We start from the raw sequence: 21,423 nt of genomic DNA on the forward strand, positions 1-21,423 counted from the left end.
ATTTTATTTTATTATCGCATTTTTACTGCTTTCCTTTACTTTATTGCAGCTTTATATACTTGTACACAAATACTTTTATTAAATTGAAAAACCTGGTCGTATGTATCATAAAACATAACGCAATAACCTCAAACAGTCCCTGTGTTCGACCTCGGATCACACCGAAAAACTTGCGGTAGAATTATACTTGGTTCAATGTAAGGAAACTTATGACAACGCACAACATATTACAAGAGCATCCATTTATAACACATATTTAGAAGTAGTATTGCATGAATTGAGTCAATTCAGGTCATTAGTTCATATCCATGGACTTGTATCTCGTGTGTGCATCACTGTATAGCTCAATTCTTTGTCCAACAGAAGGCCACTTACCTCGCATCAAAATTTGAAATTGACCTTTTGACATCAAAGAATAATGTGGAAATCCTGCCATGCTCAACTGACACAAAAAGAAAACAAATCAAAGTAAAAGAAACTTTAGCTAAAAACTAACTAAGAAGAACTAATTGGCTTCCCCGCAACGCTGCCAATTTTGTCGGTCGATAGATTCACCATCATTCCTAAACCCGCACCTGCACAAATAATATTAATAAATCACCAAACTAACTACTTATACTAACTGGTAGAACATGTGGCAAGTCTGGGGTCGAACTCAGGGAAGCATGGACGATTAGTTCATAAAGTTTGTTTTCAGTTAATGTGATAAATGGGGGAGGATTGCTATAGTTGGATAATTGAAATTGCATAAAAATAAAAATGTGAGAAAAGTAAAGATAGAAGTACAATTAACCGAGATGTCTTAATTTAGAGGACTTGATTATCCAGTGTAATTTTGATCATCGGCCCATTTATGACTTAAAATCCTTGTTTATGCTTAGCTTAATTGATTGGAATCCAAACCAATGGTCTTAATTAACTAATTAGTCAAAATGCATAGTAAACAAATCCACTCTATACAAATTAACTAATCGCATTAAGATCTAGGGATTAAGCTAAGATGAGTGTTAATTTCCAACCTCTAATTAAACAATCAATGCGATTTTTCTCTAGGTTGTTAGGAACGGTCCTTTTTGCCTAACTAACATATTACTTCTAATAGGATTGGCCTATAAATATGTGTCAGATATTACAAGGTAATCTCAAAAGTGCTAAAATTGCATGACAAAATTATTGGACATCAATCAACAATCAAAATCATGAAATTCATACATATAGATTTAGATCAAAACCCATAAAAAAGTTTGAATAAATTATTAAATTGAAATCTCATAAATTACATCGAGTTCCTCCAAATCCCTAAACTAAGAAACCAAAATCTTACCTTCCCATGGGAGATGAGAAGTTTCAATTCGATATTACTTGATTAACTACTAAAGAAACACTCCAAAGAAAGGGAAAATCGGCTGGGAGTCGATGCTAGGCTTCTCCCTTCTCCCTTCTAACATAAAAAGGGAAGAACCTATATAGGGTAGGGTTGCAGCGTTGTAATGCTGCCTAGTGCATGCGTCCATCATCATGTTCGTAGCATTGCAATGCTACCGTGTTTCGTCCAATACGGGAGCTACTTCCTTATAGCATTGTGCAATGCTTGTTTGAGCGTTGCAATGCTCTGTCTAGGGGTGTTTTCATCCATTCACGTACCTTTGATGTCTGATTTCTCAAATTAGCTCCTAATTGCTCCAAATTAACCCGAAATAGCTCTTAACGACCGATTGCACCTAAAAAATTCTCGATACCTACAAAATCATCAAATAAATACATTAAACATAGTAAAGACCAAGAATTAAGTAGAGAAAAATAGCACATTTTCGGTGTTATCATACACATCCTTCTCCCACTTACTATGAACAACTTCACCTATTCACTTTGCTATTGACCCATGCAAATACTTTTCGAATGGAGCGGTCACCTTAAAACAATGAAACCGAGCATGAATCTCACAGTGTGTACTCTTAGGGACGTGAGAAATAAAAATAATATACCATATATTTTATTAATCTCCCATTGAAATGTTCTATATGGTTTGGATATACTTTTACTTAGGTATATTCCTACTAATTTAAAACAACCTAAGTCTCAGTATTTATTCGAGTATAATTTTTATATTAGATTTAACCCACAATGTCTAAGTATAAATCATTTATTACTTCACATCGCTCACGCATGCTGATAAAATTAGGTTAACAAGAAGAATTGGCTCGATCCCCACGTACTAGGTGTTCTATAAACTGTCAACTTAAGTACCTCCAACCTTAGATAGGATCTAGGCCGAGTGAGTTTATAACCGAAGTTTTACAAGATAACGACCTATTTTAACTATTAAAACAAGTTTTTATTTGTCAACTCTAGGTCGACATGGATTTATCTTTGTTATAGATTTTAATTGTCTAATTCATTTTATAACAGTTATAACTTAGACAAATCTATAACATACATCAGCATTCCATAATTTAATATAACACTTTCTACTAAATCTCACAAAACCCTAAACATGCATACTATACATTATAACATTTATAACATACTTTCAGTGCATGTAACATGTTTTTCTATGGTGATATTTTAAATCAACATGGCATACTTTATGCACATAGAAGATTAATTTAATTAATAAATACATTCACAATGCATAACTAGTTAAACACACACTTAAATGGACTAATTTTGGCATCCTAATCAAGCAAACACCTAAATTATTACAATAATAATATGAAAACTTGTTTGAACTGCTCCTGAACAATTCGAACTAGCCTAAACTAGCTGAAAAAATGCTTGAATCGAACCTTTAAGGCTGCAAATAGGTTGAAGTTGATCGCTAGGGCTGAAAACCAGCTGAATCGGATCGAAAATAGTTAAACCAGTTCAGCCAGACCGGTTCCTCGTGCACGCGCACTTCTGGGTTAGAAGAAGAACAATGCTGCAATGCTACTGCAATTCTAGGAAAAATTTGAACAATAGCGCCGCAACACCTTTAGACAAAAGCAAAACCAGTTTTATTTTTCTGGTGTGCATGCTCCAAATCTTCTCCAATTACAGACCAATTTGAACTCTAGTGACTTTATCAAATTTACAGTCCCTTCTTCACACATTGAGGCACATAAACAAGAAACCAATTACAACAAAAATGAAGGTAAATCTAAATGCCAAAACTATAATATATCTATTTCAACAACCTTTGCATTCATCTAATGAAAAACACCCACCGAGCTAAAATTAACGTCAATTGAATGCTTAAATCATGCTCGGATACCAAAATATTGGTGTCAACGATCAACATGCGAAAACAATTAGGATCTTAAGCACTCTAACTACATTAATTCTAGAGATCAGACAAGCATGTTCATAAGGGAAATTTAGGGTTTTAGAGCACAAACTTTGTAGAACTCCAAATTCAACAACTCCTTTGCACGAACTAAAACACAAACACATCGTGGACAATCTCTAGAGTCTTTCCTACTATTCTCTAGCCTTGGAACGAGTTGTAGGACTCAAATGGAGAAGAGATTTGAGGGAATTTTGAGCAATTGGAGAGAGATTAGTGGAAAAAAAGAGAAAAAATGAGATTAGTGGAAAAAAAGAGAAAAAATTCTTTCTCAAAATTAATTTTGCATGAAAATTTTAAAATTATTAAAATCTTCAATTTATACAAATTATTCATGCAAGAATAATCTAAAAACAAATGATACCACACATTGCACTAACCCAATTTTTCTCATTTTAAAATTTGAAATTCTCAATTTCAATTTTAAAATGCATTTAAACAAATTTTAAATAAAATAATTCAACTAATTATTTGAAATAAAATTAATTTCATTTAAAATAATTTTAAGTAAAATTAACAATGAAATTTATGTAAAATTAACTTCAAAAATTAATTAAACAATTTAATTAATCTAATTTAATATCATATAATAAATTAATAAAACACAAATCCCAAGCAGGAATCCCTATTGATGTATGCAATATTTAAATCACAATTAAATATTTTCAATTTTCCAATTTTTTTTAATTCGATAAATAAATATTTTAATTATATTGCATATAACTAATACTTTATTCCCTAAAACAAATTTGAACAATTCAAATTCTCTCAACATACTATTCCAAGGTCTAGTCGGATATGAGCTAATAAGCAGAACGAATGTCCAGTAGCTGCACTCTCCTCACTGTAGATATATTTTATCTACTTGAATTAACCATGATTAGTAAGTTGACCCTTCACAGGTTATTCATAATTATAGTTGGGTCAATTATCATTTTACCCCTGTAAATACATCTTGCACTTTAAGTATCACTGATCCAAAAATGAATAATTGGTTTGTGCTCCAACCACAAAACCGAGTCCCTCCCAAGCCTTAGAGAGATCGAGGCCCCTTATTTCAGATCTGGATTCAACACTTAAGAGAACAACCTATCTACTAATTCTAGAAGCTGGTAGAAGTAAACTACGTCTTGCAGGACTATGTTCTCAGTTATCTACCCAATCTTACCCCTAAAATGAGAGGCTTATTGAGTCAGTGATGTTTAGTCACTATTACCCATACAAATTAAAGGATAATACCAAATAAATATGAGTTCATAGTTAGCTCAAGATTAAGATTGAGTTCCTAGACCATTGAATTGAAACAGTCAGACTTAACAGTAAACGGTGTTATAAAGTAAATGTGACTATTTCATGGTCCGATATTATGTAAACTCATTATATAGGATGCCTCCACTCACATGTGTCCAAATGAACGATTTAGGAATACATCATTTGTAACACTTTACAACTATTATAACAATCATAAAGTGGGTTGCATCCATAGTGTCCCCAAGATAAGGTACCCATTCTTATCCTTATACTATACACCATTTTGGCTACTACTTGAGCTTAATCCACTTTTATGTCTCTACATAAAGTTCAAGTATTAATGTTATAGCAAGGGATTCTTAGTTTATTGGATTTAGGTTTAAAAAAGGTGCAATTCATGAATAAACCTCAATAACATCTTTATTGTGAAAAAGAATATGTTTAATATTTACAAACCACGAGTTTCAGAATATAAAACACAACAATTAAAGGGAGGGCTAGCACACAGGGTTGCAAGGCTATCCCTTTACACTTGAAGGTAGTAGCTATGATTAGACACAGTGTTGCAATACTACAAACAGCGTAGCTCTATGCTACGACAAAAAGAAAAAACCAGTGTCACTATGTTGTAGCTTAGCATTGCGACGCTCCCTTTCCTTAATTAAAATTTCTGCATTTTTGGAAAAATTCTCCTATCTAACCTATAGTTTTTGGCTGGCAACAACATCGAAGTTTGGAGTGTTTGAGGCGTAAAAAGAGCGTCTAGAGCAGAATATAGAGTTTTCTTAATATAGGAGAGATCAAAGATTGTTCGAAGGCCAAATTCATCATGAAGATGTGCTTCGAAGCTAGATAAGTTATTCTTTCCCTCTTGTTTATTGGATTTTTTTTTGTGATTTTGCATTTTTGATTTGGTTCTGTCTATGGAAGCCATGTTAGGCTAAATTTCTCATAGTTATAGGGGTAGATGAATTCATAGATTTAAATTATTGGACACTTTGTTTTTTGAATGCTAATTTATATTTACGCTTTCTAGCATGACTGTTCTTAATGCTTTTGAATGTTTGATTAGCATTTGAATGATTTTATGATTTAAATCTTTCTTGAGAGAGTTTGTTTTGAATTAGTCATGCATGCTAGACATCATTTGAACACACTATTATAGTCGAATAATGATAGAGATTGTTGATGAAGGAATGTAATGTCATGCTTCTTTATTAGGTTTCATAATATTAATTATCATTTAATGGCATGAGAAAATATTATTTTCAAAAGATTCAATCTAGATGAAAGACTTCTAGATTTAGGTGTTGTGTTAATTACTTTTAGAGTCAAATCATATGTGTTCAATAATACCTTTGATAAAATTTATTCCTAGAATGTCTATTAGTTGATAATTCTTTCATATTCGATCACTTTTATTGTTTTCTTAGTTAGTTTCATTATCTTACATCATGAGTTGGTCCCTAAACAAAATTGGATAATCTTTGAAAAGCTAAAAGAATATCAATCTGATTCCTAGAGGACGATACTCGACCTTACAAGCTGCTTTAATATTATAACTTGAGCACATACACTTGCGTGCAACACAAAGTCATCACATCAACAGCCCAAGTGATTTGTGGATCCTTCATATCCTAATTACGTGTACAAACTCAACAAGGCCCTTTATGTTTATTGTTAAGTTTAGTAAAGTAAGGGTGGTTAAACATTTAAGTTAGATTGGAATTGTGGGAATTGGGTAGAGGATAAGTTTCAAAGGAAAAAAAAGTTTAAGTATGGGAAACTTGGTTCTCGAGTACATTTAAGCTAGCCTTGCAAAAAAATAAAAGAGAAAAAGAGAAATTTTGGCAAAGTGTTAGTCGTGAAAATGGTGGCTGAGCATCGAGTAAGCACAAGGCAGGCATTGAGTAAATGCCATCGAGCATCGAGTATGTGCGATCGAGGAAGGATCGTGTATCAGGCAAGCAATCGAGCATCAAGTATCCCATCGAGCATCGAGTTTTCCATCGAGTATTCTCCAGAATACCATTGAAATTTCAATCGAGTTTTTCCATTGAGTATCAAGTTTGCTCAAAAAGTTCAACTTTAAACTCTTTTTTTTTTTTAAAAAAAAAAAAAAATCAGGACAGATGACTTAATTTGGGTCCTTAATCTCCATTAGTGGGCGAGGTGGCTTAAGGAGATTTCACGCATAAGGCTAGGTAGTAGTATAAAAAGGAAAGGGAACTTTAAGATCTCGATTTTGATGATTCCTTCAAGCAAATCAAGCGATTTTGGTACTGTTGGAAACCTCTTTGAGTTTAGTTTTTGAAATCGAGCCACTGGAAGGAAGTTCTTGTTGGAAAGAAAGCCAAATAAAGGTTCGTTTTTGGGCGATTTTGGGCACTTGACGAAGAATCTTAGATCTAGGCTTAACCACATGAAATTCCAGGCTGAAAATTTAAGGTAATATTTTTATTATCATTACAAGTAAGTTTATAGAAGGAACTTTTGCAAGATAAAGTCAGAGTTTGAGTTACATAATTTGGAAGTTAAACCTAGAAATTTTGAACAAGAAGGGAGTTTGCAGTTTAAGGCCATTGAGAAAGATTCATTAAAATGAGTTATGTTTTCCGAGTTATTGACATTTGAAGGTAAATCTGAAATTTGTTGGACAAACAGACAATTTCTTGCTAATGTGAGCTTGGTTTAAAAAGAGTATTCTCAAAAGGGAGACCAAGGTAGTAGCTAAGTTTCTTATTCTTTTGTATAGTAGCAACATCCATTGGGGAAGCCTACCAAGCCTAAGAAAAACAAGCCTAAAGACCCATGAGTGACTAAATGTCTTAAAAAATGTATATATAAAGGGTCATGCATTCCAAATGAATTTCACGTTAAGGTTTATGGGTTTTTCAAGCAACAAAAGTTTATACCTATGATTCTAAATATTTCATAGCATTTCTTAAGCATGATATTCTTAAGCTACTTAAATAAGTTTTACTAATTCTAGTGCATATGAAGGCTGAATGCTAAAGTATTGTAAAATCTAAATGTTTATATTTCATGAAGCATGCGTGTTGAAATGTGTCAATGCTCTTATGTTGAAAGCTAGGTAAATGCTATACCTAAAGCTTTATTTACACATGTTTTTTATGAATGGTACGATTCTAATAAGCCGGATGTCGAAGGTATAAAAGGTATCCAAGGAAGTACCTAAGGTGTTGATGGTACTTAGTATACTCCACGTGCACGTAGGAAGTTCAGTATGAGAAGCCGAAGTATCGGTCTCTTGGCCACAATCATTATAATGGGACCGAAGAATGGGTCTCATGGTCATAAATGGACGTTGGGAGCTTGAGCTGCGAACGCTTGTTCTCAACTAAGGTTTGATAATATGTAAGATTATGATGTTATTTTTAATGTATGTTACTACATAAGTTGCTTGAGACTAATTCCCACATGTTTACATGATTATTATATGTATGAAGGGCTTGAGACGAACTGTTTTTCTATGAGTCAATTCACTGAGCAACCAACTCAATGTTTTCAAATGTTTTCTTTTTTCCAGATAGCGGTCAGATTCCTCGAGGTTAAACTCAATGCTGCTTGCCACTCAAGACTCAGCTAGGAAGGAGAAAATTTAGGTTAAAGCTTATAATTAATGTATACATGTTTGTGAGAGAAGTCTGGGACTAGTGGATTTTGTTTTGGGACCCATGTATTTGTTCTTGTGTGTTTTGATGGATATATGTTTTGCTGTCATGTTCGAGTTTGTAACTAAGTTACTTTTGCTGGTTTATGTTATAAATTATTGTGTCGCTAAGTCGTAATTGCATAACAAGATTTTAAGCAGGTTATATAGATAAGTTAGGAAGTAGGTTATGGTGTGAGGGTCAGTAATTGTTGTCGTCACATCCCCTTATGGTTTTAAGAGGGTAAACTGGGAGGGGGTGTGACAGTCTGTACAGAAGTACCATTGGAAGTTTTCTATATCTAACAGCCAACAACCTGATATTGTGTTTGTTGTTGGTGTTTGTACCAAATATAAATTTTGTCCCAAGACCAGTCACTTACTTAGTGCTAAAAGATAATCAAATATATCAATGGTACAAGTGATTATGGTTTATTATACACTTTTGATACAAGTAGCTCTCTAGTTGGTTATTGCAATTTGATTGGGCTAGAAGCTCTGGGGACAGGAAGAGTATTTCTAGAGGATATTTCTTTCTTGGGACCAACTTGATTTCATTGTTTAACAAGAAACAAAACTGTGTTTATTTGTTAATAGCTGAATCTGAATACATTATAGCAGGGTGTAGCTACACCAAGTTTGTATGGATGAAACAAATATTGCAAGAGTATGATATCTCACAAGATGTCATGACTTTTTACTGTGACAACATATCTAAAATTCTTGTTCAGAAAAGTCGTACTAAGCACACATCATGTTTAGTTTTATTTCAAAATTCCTTTTGAAATTGTAGGTGTCGTTCGTGTTCGAGGACTTCCCACTATAGAAAGAGATTTGAGTTGCTCCTTCTACCACCAAATGAAGGCGTTCCTATGCCAGACATTCTATTGAGTCGAAAGGGAAGGAAAAGGTTAGTACATATTCTATGCTCGACATTCTGAACAGACATTCTATTGAGTCGAAAGAGAAGGAAATGGTTAGTAGATATTCTTTAGTACATATCCTATGCTCGACATTCTATCTACACAACTGTATGATATTGTTCACTTTGGGAATAAACCATCATGGCTTTACTTTTGATTCACCCCCATAAGGCCTACCAATGGAGATAATTGTCCTGATTTATATACCCATAATCCTTCCTTTATCTAACTAATGTGGGACTTTGGTTCCATTCCCAATAATTTAGTCACTCATCATTATTACAAACATATTTTCATATTATATTGCCACAACCATACAAATAGTAAATAAATAAAAGAAATAGGGATATACTACATGTGACACCTGTCGATAGAAGACGTCGGGTACTCCTTGATTTTCAACCTAAAATCAATGAACGACCTCCAAACGATTCCCCCACTTTGACACTTTTCCTATAGCTTTAAACACTCTCTAGGCTCTGTTTAAAGTCATGCTATAAATTTAAACCATATCCATAATTTGACCTATTCACTATTCAAACATTGCCTTCTTGAAAAATCAGGATCCAAACACATGACAAACAATAAAATTAGTTAGAATGAAGAAAAATATCGATACTAAAGATACTGATAATAGTAGAAAAGGTTTGTAGTGGATAGTGAAAACAGTGAAATTGGAGGCAGCTGGCTTTAAAGTTGAGAGTAAAATAGAAAAGGAACACATCAGTATTAATTGGCCTTACTCCTGGAATTTAATAGGCCCGCTCCATTGTGGAAGCTTAATTGTCATAGAAGACCAACTTTTCTTTGTGTTGTCAATGGCAATTTAATGCAAAACCACAGCTGGTTGATTTTGTGCCTCTTACATTACATTTCTGTCTCTACATTTAATTGTGATGCTCAATCCCAACTGTGTTCTATAGGTCAAAGTACCTAACTGATTATCACTTCTAATAGTTCATTCACTGATGCCATCCGTTCATCCCCACAACAATATTTTCTTGGTCCACCCATACAGAGTTTTCTAGAACAATATAAATACAATTTAATGCATATTATTACTCAACAGAAAAAAGAATATGGTTAGAATGACTTGAGTCTATTATCTCGCCATTCAAACGACTAAGTACAATATCTTATTGCCAAATCAGCGAGTCAGGATCAAGAGGTGACGCGCCCGAGTGGAGTTTGGAAGCATTGCCTTCAAAATAATCTAAAGCTATATTCGTATTTGTCATATTTACATTATTTTATGATTTTCATCCTGGATTTTAGAGAAGTGAATTATATAGATTTTCTAACCGTAGAGGTGCCTATGATATGTAACCTGAACTATTCTTTCTAATAATAAGCTATTCTTCAACCGTGGACTGTTTGGTTTAAGGATTTTTAGGTGTCTGGGAATAAAGGATGTTTGAGAATAGGATGTGTAGGAATCAAAGATGATTGTATTTGGTTCTGCATGGGAATGCTATCAGAATTTTGTGCACAAAAATTGTGTTTGTGTTTAATTTATGAAATTAAGCATGAAAATCTTATTATAATTGTAATAGATCAAAATTTAAAGAATAAATAGTATTCAATATATCAATAAAAAAAATTAATTATGAACCAATAATAATTTTAATTATAATTATTTGAAGATTATAATTATAATTATAATTATTCAATATTTTAATTATAATTATAAATATTTTAATAATTTTATAATTTAAAATTAACCAGTTAATTTATTTAACGAACGTCATACTAATTATAATCTAACACTTAATCATTTTTATTATTAATTAAGCTCAATATTAGTAATTTTACTTTTGATTAAATAATATAAGAAGATATATTCAAATGGACAATATATTATATAAAAAGTGAAGAAAATGAGATAAAAATATGATATAGTAATAATAAATACTAAAAAGTATTTTGTAAGTATGATATGTTAATAATAAACAGAGTAATAAAAAATAATCACAGTTAATAATCAGTGATGATTATATATTCATAATGAATGATCGAATTAAAACTAATCTCCATAACTTACTTGATTATTAAAAAAACAATAAAGTAATAAATTATTATGATTGAAAATGAAGTTTAATACTAACTAAATTTAACTCATCCTAGTTTACTAATTAAATATATTTATGATATTATTAGTTAATAAATTAATAATTTATGTAAAAAATAATTACATTCATTTAATAAATTTTTATTATAAAAATAAGTCAAGTAAATATTTTAATATATCATTATTGATTTATTAAAATAAATATTTATATCATTTTTGTTAAATTAATATTAATTAATTAATTAACGATATTCAAAGTGAAATTATATATAAATGAAAAACAGATAGAGATGGTAAAAGAGAAAACTCATAGTTTTGGAAGGGAATAGAAAACTATTATATGTGAGAAATGAAAATGCATGAGAATAGCTTATTCCCAGGCAAAAAGTGAAAACTGTGAAACAAACATAAGAATTTGATACCTATGCCAATTACCATATAGAAAACTTGCCAACGAAATGACCCCTAAGAAGATTCAAACCACGTACCACTTGGTTGTATTATCCCTATCTTAGTTGAGTTATGCTTATTTTGGTGATTATGACAGAACTTATGATACACACACTTGAAAATTTAAAGGCCTTATTCAACAATTTGAAATGTTTTAAGAAACCTCTAGACAATTTTGGAAAGTTTAGGAATAATTAGTAATTTAATGTTTTCATATATATATTTATATAGGGAAGGGTTTTGAGTGCAAAGGCAATTAAGTTTATTTGGGAGGAGAATTTAATAGTGAAAGATGTGGAGACTTAAGTTGGGAAAGGGAGAGAATGAGAATAATTTGTTCAGTACAAACAATTTCATTGGAAGGCAAACATGGGAATTTGATCCTGATGCAGGGACACCTCAAGAACGAGCTCAAGTTGAAGCTGCACGTCTAAATTTTTACCAAAATCGAAATAAAATCCAATGTAGTAGTGATTTGCTTTGGAGATTTCAGGTCATTTTCTTTTTTTGTTCTTCCATCATGATTGTCATAACAATATAATTGCATAATTTTGATTATCTTGGAAGGATGCAGTTTTTAGGAGAGAAAAATTTCAAACAAACAATTCCAAAAGTGGTAGTTGAAGAAGGAAATGGAGGAATCATGAAGAAGGAAACTGTAAAAATGGCATTGAAAAGAGCGGCAACTTTCTTTGTAGCCTTACAAAGCGACCATGGCCATTGGCCTGCGGAAAATGCTGGCCCTTTGTACTATTTCCCTCCTTTGGTAACTTTTATTTATTTATATTCATATTATGATTATTGATTAATTTGTACATGTGTATTATATACTTAACCTATTTTGTTTTTTTCGAAGAAAAGGTATTTGCACTGTACATTACAAGAGATCTTAGTACTATATTTTCAGAGGAGCATCGAAAGGAAATTCTTCGCTATACTTATTACCATCAGGTAAAAACTAATTGGCTAACTAGTTTTAGTTTATTTCAGTTAATGTGATAAAATCTTATTGTTATTTATTAAATATAATATATAAACCAATGAATGAGAATAATTTATGATGTAAGTAGGAATTATAAGTTTATATTCGACGCAAATAATGAAGTATATTATCTTTAAATTGGTAATGGACATCTTTATCCGTTGAATGAGCTAAAACAGAATGAAGATGGTGGATGGGGACTGCACATTGTGGGAGAAAGTTGCATGCTTTGCACTGTCCTAAACTATATCCAACTTCGTTTATTGGGAGAAGAAGTTGATAAGGAAGCCTGTGGTAAAGCTCGAAAATGGATTCTAGATCATGGAGGTGCTCTTTACATACCTTCTTGGGGAAAGATTTGGCTTGCAGTGAGTAGTATAATATTTAATTTCTACCTTTGGGAAAAACACTTTTTTTTTTTCACCTATAAGATTTTGTATATAGTTTTTATTTGGTATATATATTTTAAAATGTTATATTTTTAGTCCTTTAAGTTTTGAGTTTCATGGTTGTTTGGGGCCACAACTTCAAGTAGGTGGAGTGACCCCCTCCGTTGATATTATTATTTAAAACTTTCATCGTTGTAGTGTTTAGTTATTATTTTCTATTCATCCTCTCTTTGTCTCTTTGTTATAGTGTACTATTTTCTATCCATACTAACATAGTTTGCATCCCAAATATATACTATTGTAACTCATGGACTATTATAACTCACTGAATATAATAACCAAGTTAGTGTCCCAGACGCCTGCTAAGTTTTAAAATGTTACGATGTTACCTTTGAGATTTAAGTCTTGTTTCAATTCGGTTCATAGGTTTCAATATTTATACTCTTAACCTTGATTTTTCACTAAACACTCATTTTCCATCCTTAGCGTTAATATCTATTAATTAATTTAGGGTTATTATTGTAAATGGTAAAATTGTTGAAAATATTTTCAAATACAGCACACTGTCTATTAGAGATAGTCCGCATTAGATTTCTATCGCTAATACAAATAAATATCTATCGTAGTCTATCACGATCTATTAGTGATAGATAGTGAAATTTTACTATATTTGTAAATAAATTAACTCATTTTATTTTATTTGAAAATAGCTTGATAGGCTGCGATAGATTTCTATCTCTAATACAGATAAATATCTATCGCGGTCTATCACAATCTATTAGTGAAAGATAGTAAAATTTTGTTATATTTGTAAATAAATGGACTCATTTTCTTTTATTTGAAAATAGCCCATTAATTTAATAGCATTATCATTTCTTAAATTTTACTATTTTTATCAATAAAAAATTTAACTACATAATTACTTTAAATTAATCGAAGCCAAAGATTGAAAGTAAGGTTAATAGTCTAAATCTTAAAACATATAGACTAAATTGAAACAAAACTAAAATCTTAATCTGAAATTTATGGACTAAATTGAAATCAAACATAACGACTAGAGATGTAATATTATAAAATCAAAGAACCAAATAAAAGTTAGCTAGACCCAAAATTTATTGATCAAAATTATAATTTTCCTTTTTTCTTTTTACCTAATTTCTATTAAATTGAGTAATTTCATATGAATATTATATAGATTTTGGGGGTGTACGAGTGGGAGGGAACAAACCCAATGCCACCAGAAGTTTGGATGTTTGGATCAGAAAAAATAGCTATGAATCCAGGAGCACTTTTTTGCTATGGTCGATTGACATATCTTCCAATGTCATACTTATATGGGAAGCGCTTTGTGGGACCTCTCACTCCACTCATTTTACAACTACGACAAGAAATATATACTCAATCTTATACCAACATTAAATGGAGTCGAGCTCAACATTATTGTGCAAAGGTATTTATTCAGCCTCACTGATTTGGTGTAGCTTAGATACTTCAAAATAAAAAAATAAAAATTAATTAAATTATTTTTAGGATAATATTTTGGTGTATTCCAAAATACACATATCTCTATGCATCTATTCACTCACACACCAAATAATAATTAAAATATATTAAAAAAATAAATAATTGAAACGAATGCATATAGATATGTATTGTTCGGGACGCACTTAAGTATTTTTCTTATTTTTATTTTTTTTTTCTATATGAGAAGGGGATGCATGAGACTAATCATTACTCATTTATTGATGCAAAATTTAACAAAGGTGAGGACTCAATCATAGTTTCGAATGTTTGTATGGGTACAAATGATCGAACTAAAAAAATTCAAGAACACCATTAACAATTGATCAGATGAGGAATTTTTAATTTATGGAATAGTATTATATATTATTTTTTGGGCTCTCACAATATGTTGATTGTTCTTGCTAATATAGGAGGATAAATGCTTTGAACGTCCACTAATTCAAAAATTAGTATGGGATGCTCTTCAATACCTTGGAGAGCCAATTCTCAATAGCAAGGCATTTAGAAGAATCAGAAATCGTGCTATCCAAATAAATAAGCTCTACATTGATTACGAAGATCATTGTAGTCGTTACATCACAATTGGATGTGTGGAAAAGGTTTTGCTCATAACTTGTAGGTGGTTGATTACTGTAATTAGTATGAGAATTAATAATATTGAACTACTTATGTTTTATTTTTTATTTTTGAAAATTAATTAAGTTAGTAAACTTTTGATTTATTTGTTTTATTATCTACATTTTATGAGTATTTTTAAAAATTAATCCAAAATTTGAAAAATAAAAAAAAGAAAAAAAAGAAAATAAATTTGAAAAATAAAAAAAAGAAAAAAAAGAAAATGAGTAAAATTATTTTTGTTTATGAAATTTAAATAAAGTTGAAATGTTTAGTTAAGAAGGATGAAAATCACAGTAAAGAAATTGTAACAAAACTGAAACATACAATCTTCAAAAACCAGTAACAAGAAATCTAATGGTAATCAAACGGTCATTGATTTTTAATTTTTCAAAATGAAGTTTATAAACACTACTTTATTTACCTGTGGTTTATTCATTTTGTCACCCACTTTTCAAGGTTATTTCTACTCTAAAATATCTTTTATACCATGACCAATGCCCCAGTTGGTCCTATATGAAAACCAAAAAGTAGGTTTTTAAAAATTATTTATCTTATATTTTTGGAATTCGATTAAGAATTCAAAACGTAATCCTAAGAACGATGAAAATTATGGTAGAAAAACGGGTAGAAAACAAACATAATTTTAAAAAACAAGATACAAAATAACAAATGGTTATCGAAAGGAGTGTAAGTAACACTATTGGTTATATAATTGACATGGTCGTGGTCTAATAAACATGCAGCCGTTATGCATGATTGCTTGCTGGGCGGACGACCCTAATGGTGAAGCTTACAAGAAACATCTTGCTAGAGTCAAAGATTACTTATGGGTTGGTGAAGATGGAATGAAGATGCAAGTTAGTATATTATTCCTTTATTTATTTATTTTTTTCAAGCATGTTATAAATTAAACATATATATTTGCCACTATATTTTCATATATATTCCTACCTGACCAGAGCTTTGGTAGCCAATCTTGGGATGCTGCCTTTGCCATTCAAGCAATTCTTGCTACTAATCTTCATGAAGAATTCTCAGACACACTTAAAAAAGGTCATGACTTCATAAAAAAATCACAGGTACATATCTTGTTCATGGATGAGCTGTTAATGAGCACGATATAGCGAAATTTCGTAAATTTTATTTATTTGGGATATCTTGAATGTGATATCTAATTCTTTCAAAGACCAAGTACAAGGATCTTATTGACCGATTAGCAAGTCGGGGTCTAGGAATGATGCATCCTATGGTGTTTTGGAACCCTACCCTCAAAACCTAAGTTGAATTCGTTTTTGGCATAATTATATTATTTACGATTTTGGTCTCTCCTTCAATCCATGAACGTAGCTAAAATACTATGAATGAACCATGTAAATATCTGTGTCAATTCTCTTTCCTTATATTTTATTTATTTGTCGATTCCATAAAATTTCTTTTTTTGATATATATGAAGATAAAAGAGAATCCTCATGGCAATTTCAAAAGAATGTATCGTCACATGTCAAAAGGAGGATGGACATTCTCTGATCAAGATCATGGATGGCAAGTTTCTGATTGTACAGCAGAAAATTTAATGGTAATTAATATGAACTAATTTTTTTAAAATGTATAAATTTTAAAAAAGTAAATAATGTGCTAATTCTTATTATTAATAATGTTCTAGTGTTGTTTGATATTTTCAACAATGTCTCCAGACATTGTGGGAGATCCTATGGAACCACAATGTTTTTTCGATGCAGTCAATTTAATACTTTCTTTACAGGTATAGTAATTCTAATTCAAAATATTTTGAGTTGTAATTTTTAAAATAATTCTAAATTTAACATAATGTGTTTTTTTCTATTTTCATGATATCTTTTTATTTATGACGTAATTAAACGATTTAAAGGACTAAGTTTTTGTTCTTTAACTAAATAGGCCAAAAATGGTGGAATGGCAGCCTGGGAGCCTACTGGGACTGTACCTTCATGGTTAGAGGTAAACAAATAGTTTGTGAGATATATACGAAATTTCTTCAAATCTTCACACACCAAAATAAATAATAAATAATAAATAAAAAAGGTTAAAAAATGGAAAAAGGTCTTATGTTAATTAATTATTTGTCTTATGTTAATTAATTTTTTTTTTTGTCCTACATTTTTCAGAAACTAAATCCGGTGGAGTTCTTCGAATACTCATTACTGGAGCGTGAGTATGTAATAATTCAATGTTATTTTTTAAAAAGATATTACGGGTCCGTTTAGATTACCTGAAAAAAAAAAGCGTTCTTTAAAAATACATTTACTTTTAAATACTTTTAAATACATTTACTTTCTAAAATATTTATAAATACAACCAAATTTTAATGTCTATATGTGATAGATCGGAATATACTGCGATAGACTATTATCTGTATCTATCATGACACACATAGATACAAATAGTAGTCTATCGCAATCTCACAGATAAACTGTGATATTTTATTATTATTTGTAAATATTTTCAGAAATTTTATTATTTAAAATAATTTTCCTACATTTTGTTATTAAAACTATTTAGAATTAAAATATTCTTAGGTTCTTTGGTTTGTCATACATACAAAATGCTTTAACAAATGTCAAATTTATATAAAAACAAAACAACCGTCAAACATTATGAATTAATAACTTCAAATTTGTATTTCAAAGACTATAAGGATGCGTTTGGAGCAAGGAGTTTGTCATTATACTTCTAGGTTATTATAGTTGGGTTTTAATAGTTGTGTTTGGGGTGTAGATTATTTTAGTTTAGATTATAATAATATGTGTTTGAAGTGTAAACTATTTTAGTTTGAATAGAAAATAGTAAGCACTCTAGTAAAGAATAAAAAATGATGAATATAAATTAGTAAAAATTGTAGTAAATAGTAAATATTGCAGCAAATGTAGGTTTTGAAATAGTGTATACTGTAGCGAATTAGGGGTTTCAAAATAGTATTTACTGTAACAAGAGATGATTATTATAATCTTATAATAATCTTTGTTCTAAACGCCCCCCTCAATGGTTGACCACTGTCAATGGTTTAATTAGCAGAGTGATAGCCAGTAATTGATTCGGAAAATGAGGTTGTAGGTGGATCGGTGGTGATCCTCGTCGACGGTAAAGTGGTAGCGGTCACCAACAACGAACAATAATGGTGATCACTAATAATTGTTGCTGACAATAGACGGTGGTGATTGGTGGCGGTGGTCGTGGACTCGCAGACAATGAGGGGGTGATGCGGATTGTTGCTATCGGTAGACGGGGGTGGTTGTTGTTTGCGATAGATAACATTCACTTAATCATTCAAAAGCACTTATCTTCGCATTAAGATTTAAAGTCCAGTTTGGTAACTATTTAGTTTTTAAAAATTAAATCTATTTCCTCACAATTTCTTACAATGATTTGCATGTACTTAAATACATGAGTCGTATTCTTCGCCAAGTTTTTTTTTTATAGTTTTCACTTAAACACTCAATGATTTGCATCTACTTCTTTTAATTTTCAAAATTTATCTCGATTTTTATAAATATTGGAAGTAGATAAAATGCAAAAAAAATAGGGATAGAAGAAGTATTTATAATTAAGCTTTAATTTTCGAAAATAAAAAATAAAAATAAAAAAAAATAAAAAAAAAAAAACTATATGGTTAATAACTTATTTATCAAACTAATTTTTCAAGGAGTCATTTTAAGTTGTCAAACACTACAAATTTTACAAAATTGACTTTGTTTTTTCCAAAATTAAATCCTTAAAAAGGCAATCTAAACACACACCGTAGTCCCTACCCCCACTTCTAATAGTTGAATTTAATTTTTGATACTATTGTTTGATTAATGAAATCAATAAAATTAGATACGTAGAATGCACATCATCAGCAATACAAGCTCTAATTCTATTTAAGAAGCTATTTCCAAGTCACGAGAAGAAAGAGATCGATAATTTTATAGAGAAAGCAACAAATTACATCAAACAAATGCAGAAAGAAGATGGATCATGGTATGGAAATTGGGGAATATGTCACATTTATGCTACATATTTTGCCATTAAAGGATTAACAGCAGCTGGGAACACATATGAAAATTGCTTGGCAATAACAAAAGCTGTGGATTTTCTACTTAAAATTCAATGTGAAGATGGTGGATGGGGAGAGAGCCATATTTCTTGTTTAAAAAAAGTACATACTCCTCTACCAGGCAATACTTCCAATCTAGTTCAAACTTCTTTTGCTTTAATGGGTTTGATCCATGCCCAACAGGTTTGTTTTTACTTTCTTTCTTTTTCTTCAAACCATACTGTATAAACAAATATACATATAAAGTATGAGATTAATAATGGTTGCAGGCAAGGAGGGATCCAACTCCTCTCCATCGTGCTGCTAAGCTGCTAATTAACTCTCAATTAGAAGATGGTGATTACCCTCAACAGGTTGGTTAATTTTTAATTAAAATTATATTTGCAATAGATAATTACTTGTTATTTATTATTTGTTATGTAAAAAGGTTGTTTATATGGCAGGAAATAGCTGGAGTTTTTGCAGACACTTGCATGCTACATTATGCACTATACAGAAATGTATTTCCCCTATGGGCACTTGCAGAGTATTATAATTTTGTTTCATTGCCTTAAGTCTCTACCTCCTACATTTCGAAATATTGTAACGCATGACAAAATTAGTTGACATATTTGTAAATATGTCACACAACTGAGTAATTTGCATAAATATGATAATTTTTAAAATTTTTGGGTCTTGCTATCATTGTAGATACAATATTTATAGTGTATGGATAGTATGCTTAAATATTGAGTTGTGCCTACGTCTTAATACCCTATTTTTTTGAATTCTAGATAGCTTATCGTACGAGGGACTTAAGAGACTTTACCATACAACGGGCAAGAATACACAACATAAATCCTCTTTCATGTGTGGGACAATAAAAGGATTCCACTATATCTAACCTTAACATTAGCTAATGGCTCTCATCCTCGACAAATTGACAACTTTTTCTGAAATCAATACTACTTTTGATGTTATTTGACGTACAAGAATTTATCAATGTCTATTATAGATTCTTTGCCATGACATGTTGAAAAACCTTTTAGATCCTATTAACCAAAGAAATAAGATTTTGCACTATAGTTAGTTCAATACGAATGAAATAATTTAATAAGTTCTTAAAATGTTTAATTAAGTTTGTAAACTTAATTAATGAATATTTAGAATATTAATTGAATTTAATGGTGAATTAAAAACTAAAAACTGAAGAGAGATGACATTGAAGGGAGTGATCGCTTTGCTTCGATTTTATTTTAAAATTACATCACATAAAAGAAGTAATATACATCAATATGTATTAAGTTAAGCTTTTAAAAAAAAAAACTTCTACAGGGAAGAAGAAACTTACTTTTGAAAACTACTATCATGACACAGATAAACACAGATAGTAATCTATCGTGGTCTATTGCGATCTACTATAGATAGGCAGTAAAATTTTGCTATATTTGTAAATATTTTTATTCATTTTCCCATATTTGAAAATAACCCTAATAACTAACTTGATTTAATTAATTGGATAATTAATTAATTTACAAAATTAAATATCTAGTATTTAATTACATATTTGAATCTTATTCAAATATATATCTCTCTTATAACTTATAGTTTAATTTTTAATATGAATTTCATTCCTATTAACTTTTAATCTATAGTTTTAATATGAAACCAATTCATTTTAATATGAATCTAATTCATATTAATATTTGAATCTTATTCGAATATAATAAATTTTCTTTTATTCTATAGTTTAATTTTGAATCTTATTTAAAATGGTTGTTTGCAAGTATAACACTTTGGCCCAAATTAATTGTGCATAAAAAGAAAATTTAAACAAATTGTAAATATGGCAAAATCTGACACCAACCCGAAGTAAAAGTCAATAAAGGCCACAATTAATGTTTTCTTCGAGCCCACGATCAGTTGCATCCTCTTTAATCTTCAAGTCCATGATCAGTCACCATCGGTCTTCAAGAGAAAATTTAAACAAATTGTACATATCCTAGTGATACTATGAATACATCCCACTTTATAGATGTTACAATTGTTGTATAGTTCTACAAATGATCTGATCCTGATCATTCATACAGAGACATGTGAGTGGGGTGTTCTATACAAGAGGGTTTGTATAAAACCAGACCACAAAATGAATAGTCTCATTATATAACC

At 30.5% G+C, this 21,423-nt stretch overlaps 1 protein-coding gene across 2 annotated transcripts; it reads left to right on the top strand.

The window, feature by feature from the left end:
• The first annotated feature begins 11,872 nt into the window (after positions 1-11,872).
• Positions 11,873-20,153, top strand: LOC120079834 (beta-amyrin synthase-like). 2 transcript variants are annotated; one of them, XM_039034255.2, is made up of 16 exons: positions 11,873-12,183; positions 12,265-12,456; positions 12,552-12,641; positions 12,852-13,040; positions 14,257-14,511; positions 14,996-15,184; positions 15,947-16,060; positions 16,163-16,282; positions 16,657-16,779; positions 16,867-16,965; positions 17,121-17,180; positions 17,348-17,394; positions 19,056-19,458; positions 19,545-19,628; positions 19,719-19,775; positions 20,049-20,153. In XM_039034255.2, the coding sequence occupies exons 1-16, from the start codon at positions 11,983-11,985 to the stop codon at positions 20,136-20,138; spliced, it is 2,313 nt and encodes a 770-aa protein (XP_038890183.1). In that variant the 5' UTR covers positions 11,873-11,982; the 3' UTR covers positions 20,139-20,153. The 2 variants fall into 2 exon arrangements, with proteins under 2 accessions (XP_038890183.1, XP_038890184.2); XM_039034256.2 differs by lacking the exon at positions 20,049-20,153 and having other exon boundaries at positions 11,874-12,183; positions 19,719-20,025.
• The last annotated feature ends 1,270 nt before the right edge of the window (positions 20,154-21,423 follow it).

This window comes from Benincasa hispida, chromosome 6 (assembly GCF_027475165.1).
Source record: "Benincasa hispida cultivar pf3 chromosome 6, pf3_genome.v1.1, whole genome shotgun sequence".
NCBI classification, from domain to species: domain Eukaryota; kingdom Viridiplantae; phylum Streptophyta; class Magnoliopsida; order Cucurbitales; family Cucurbitaceae; genus Benincasa; species Benincasa hispida.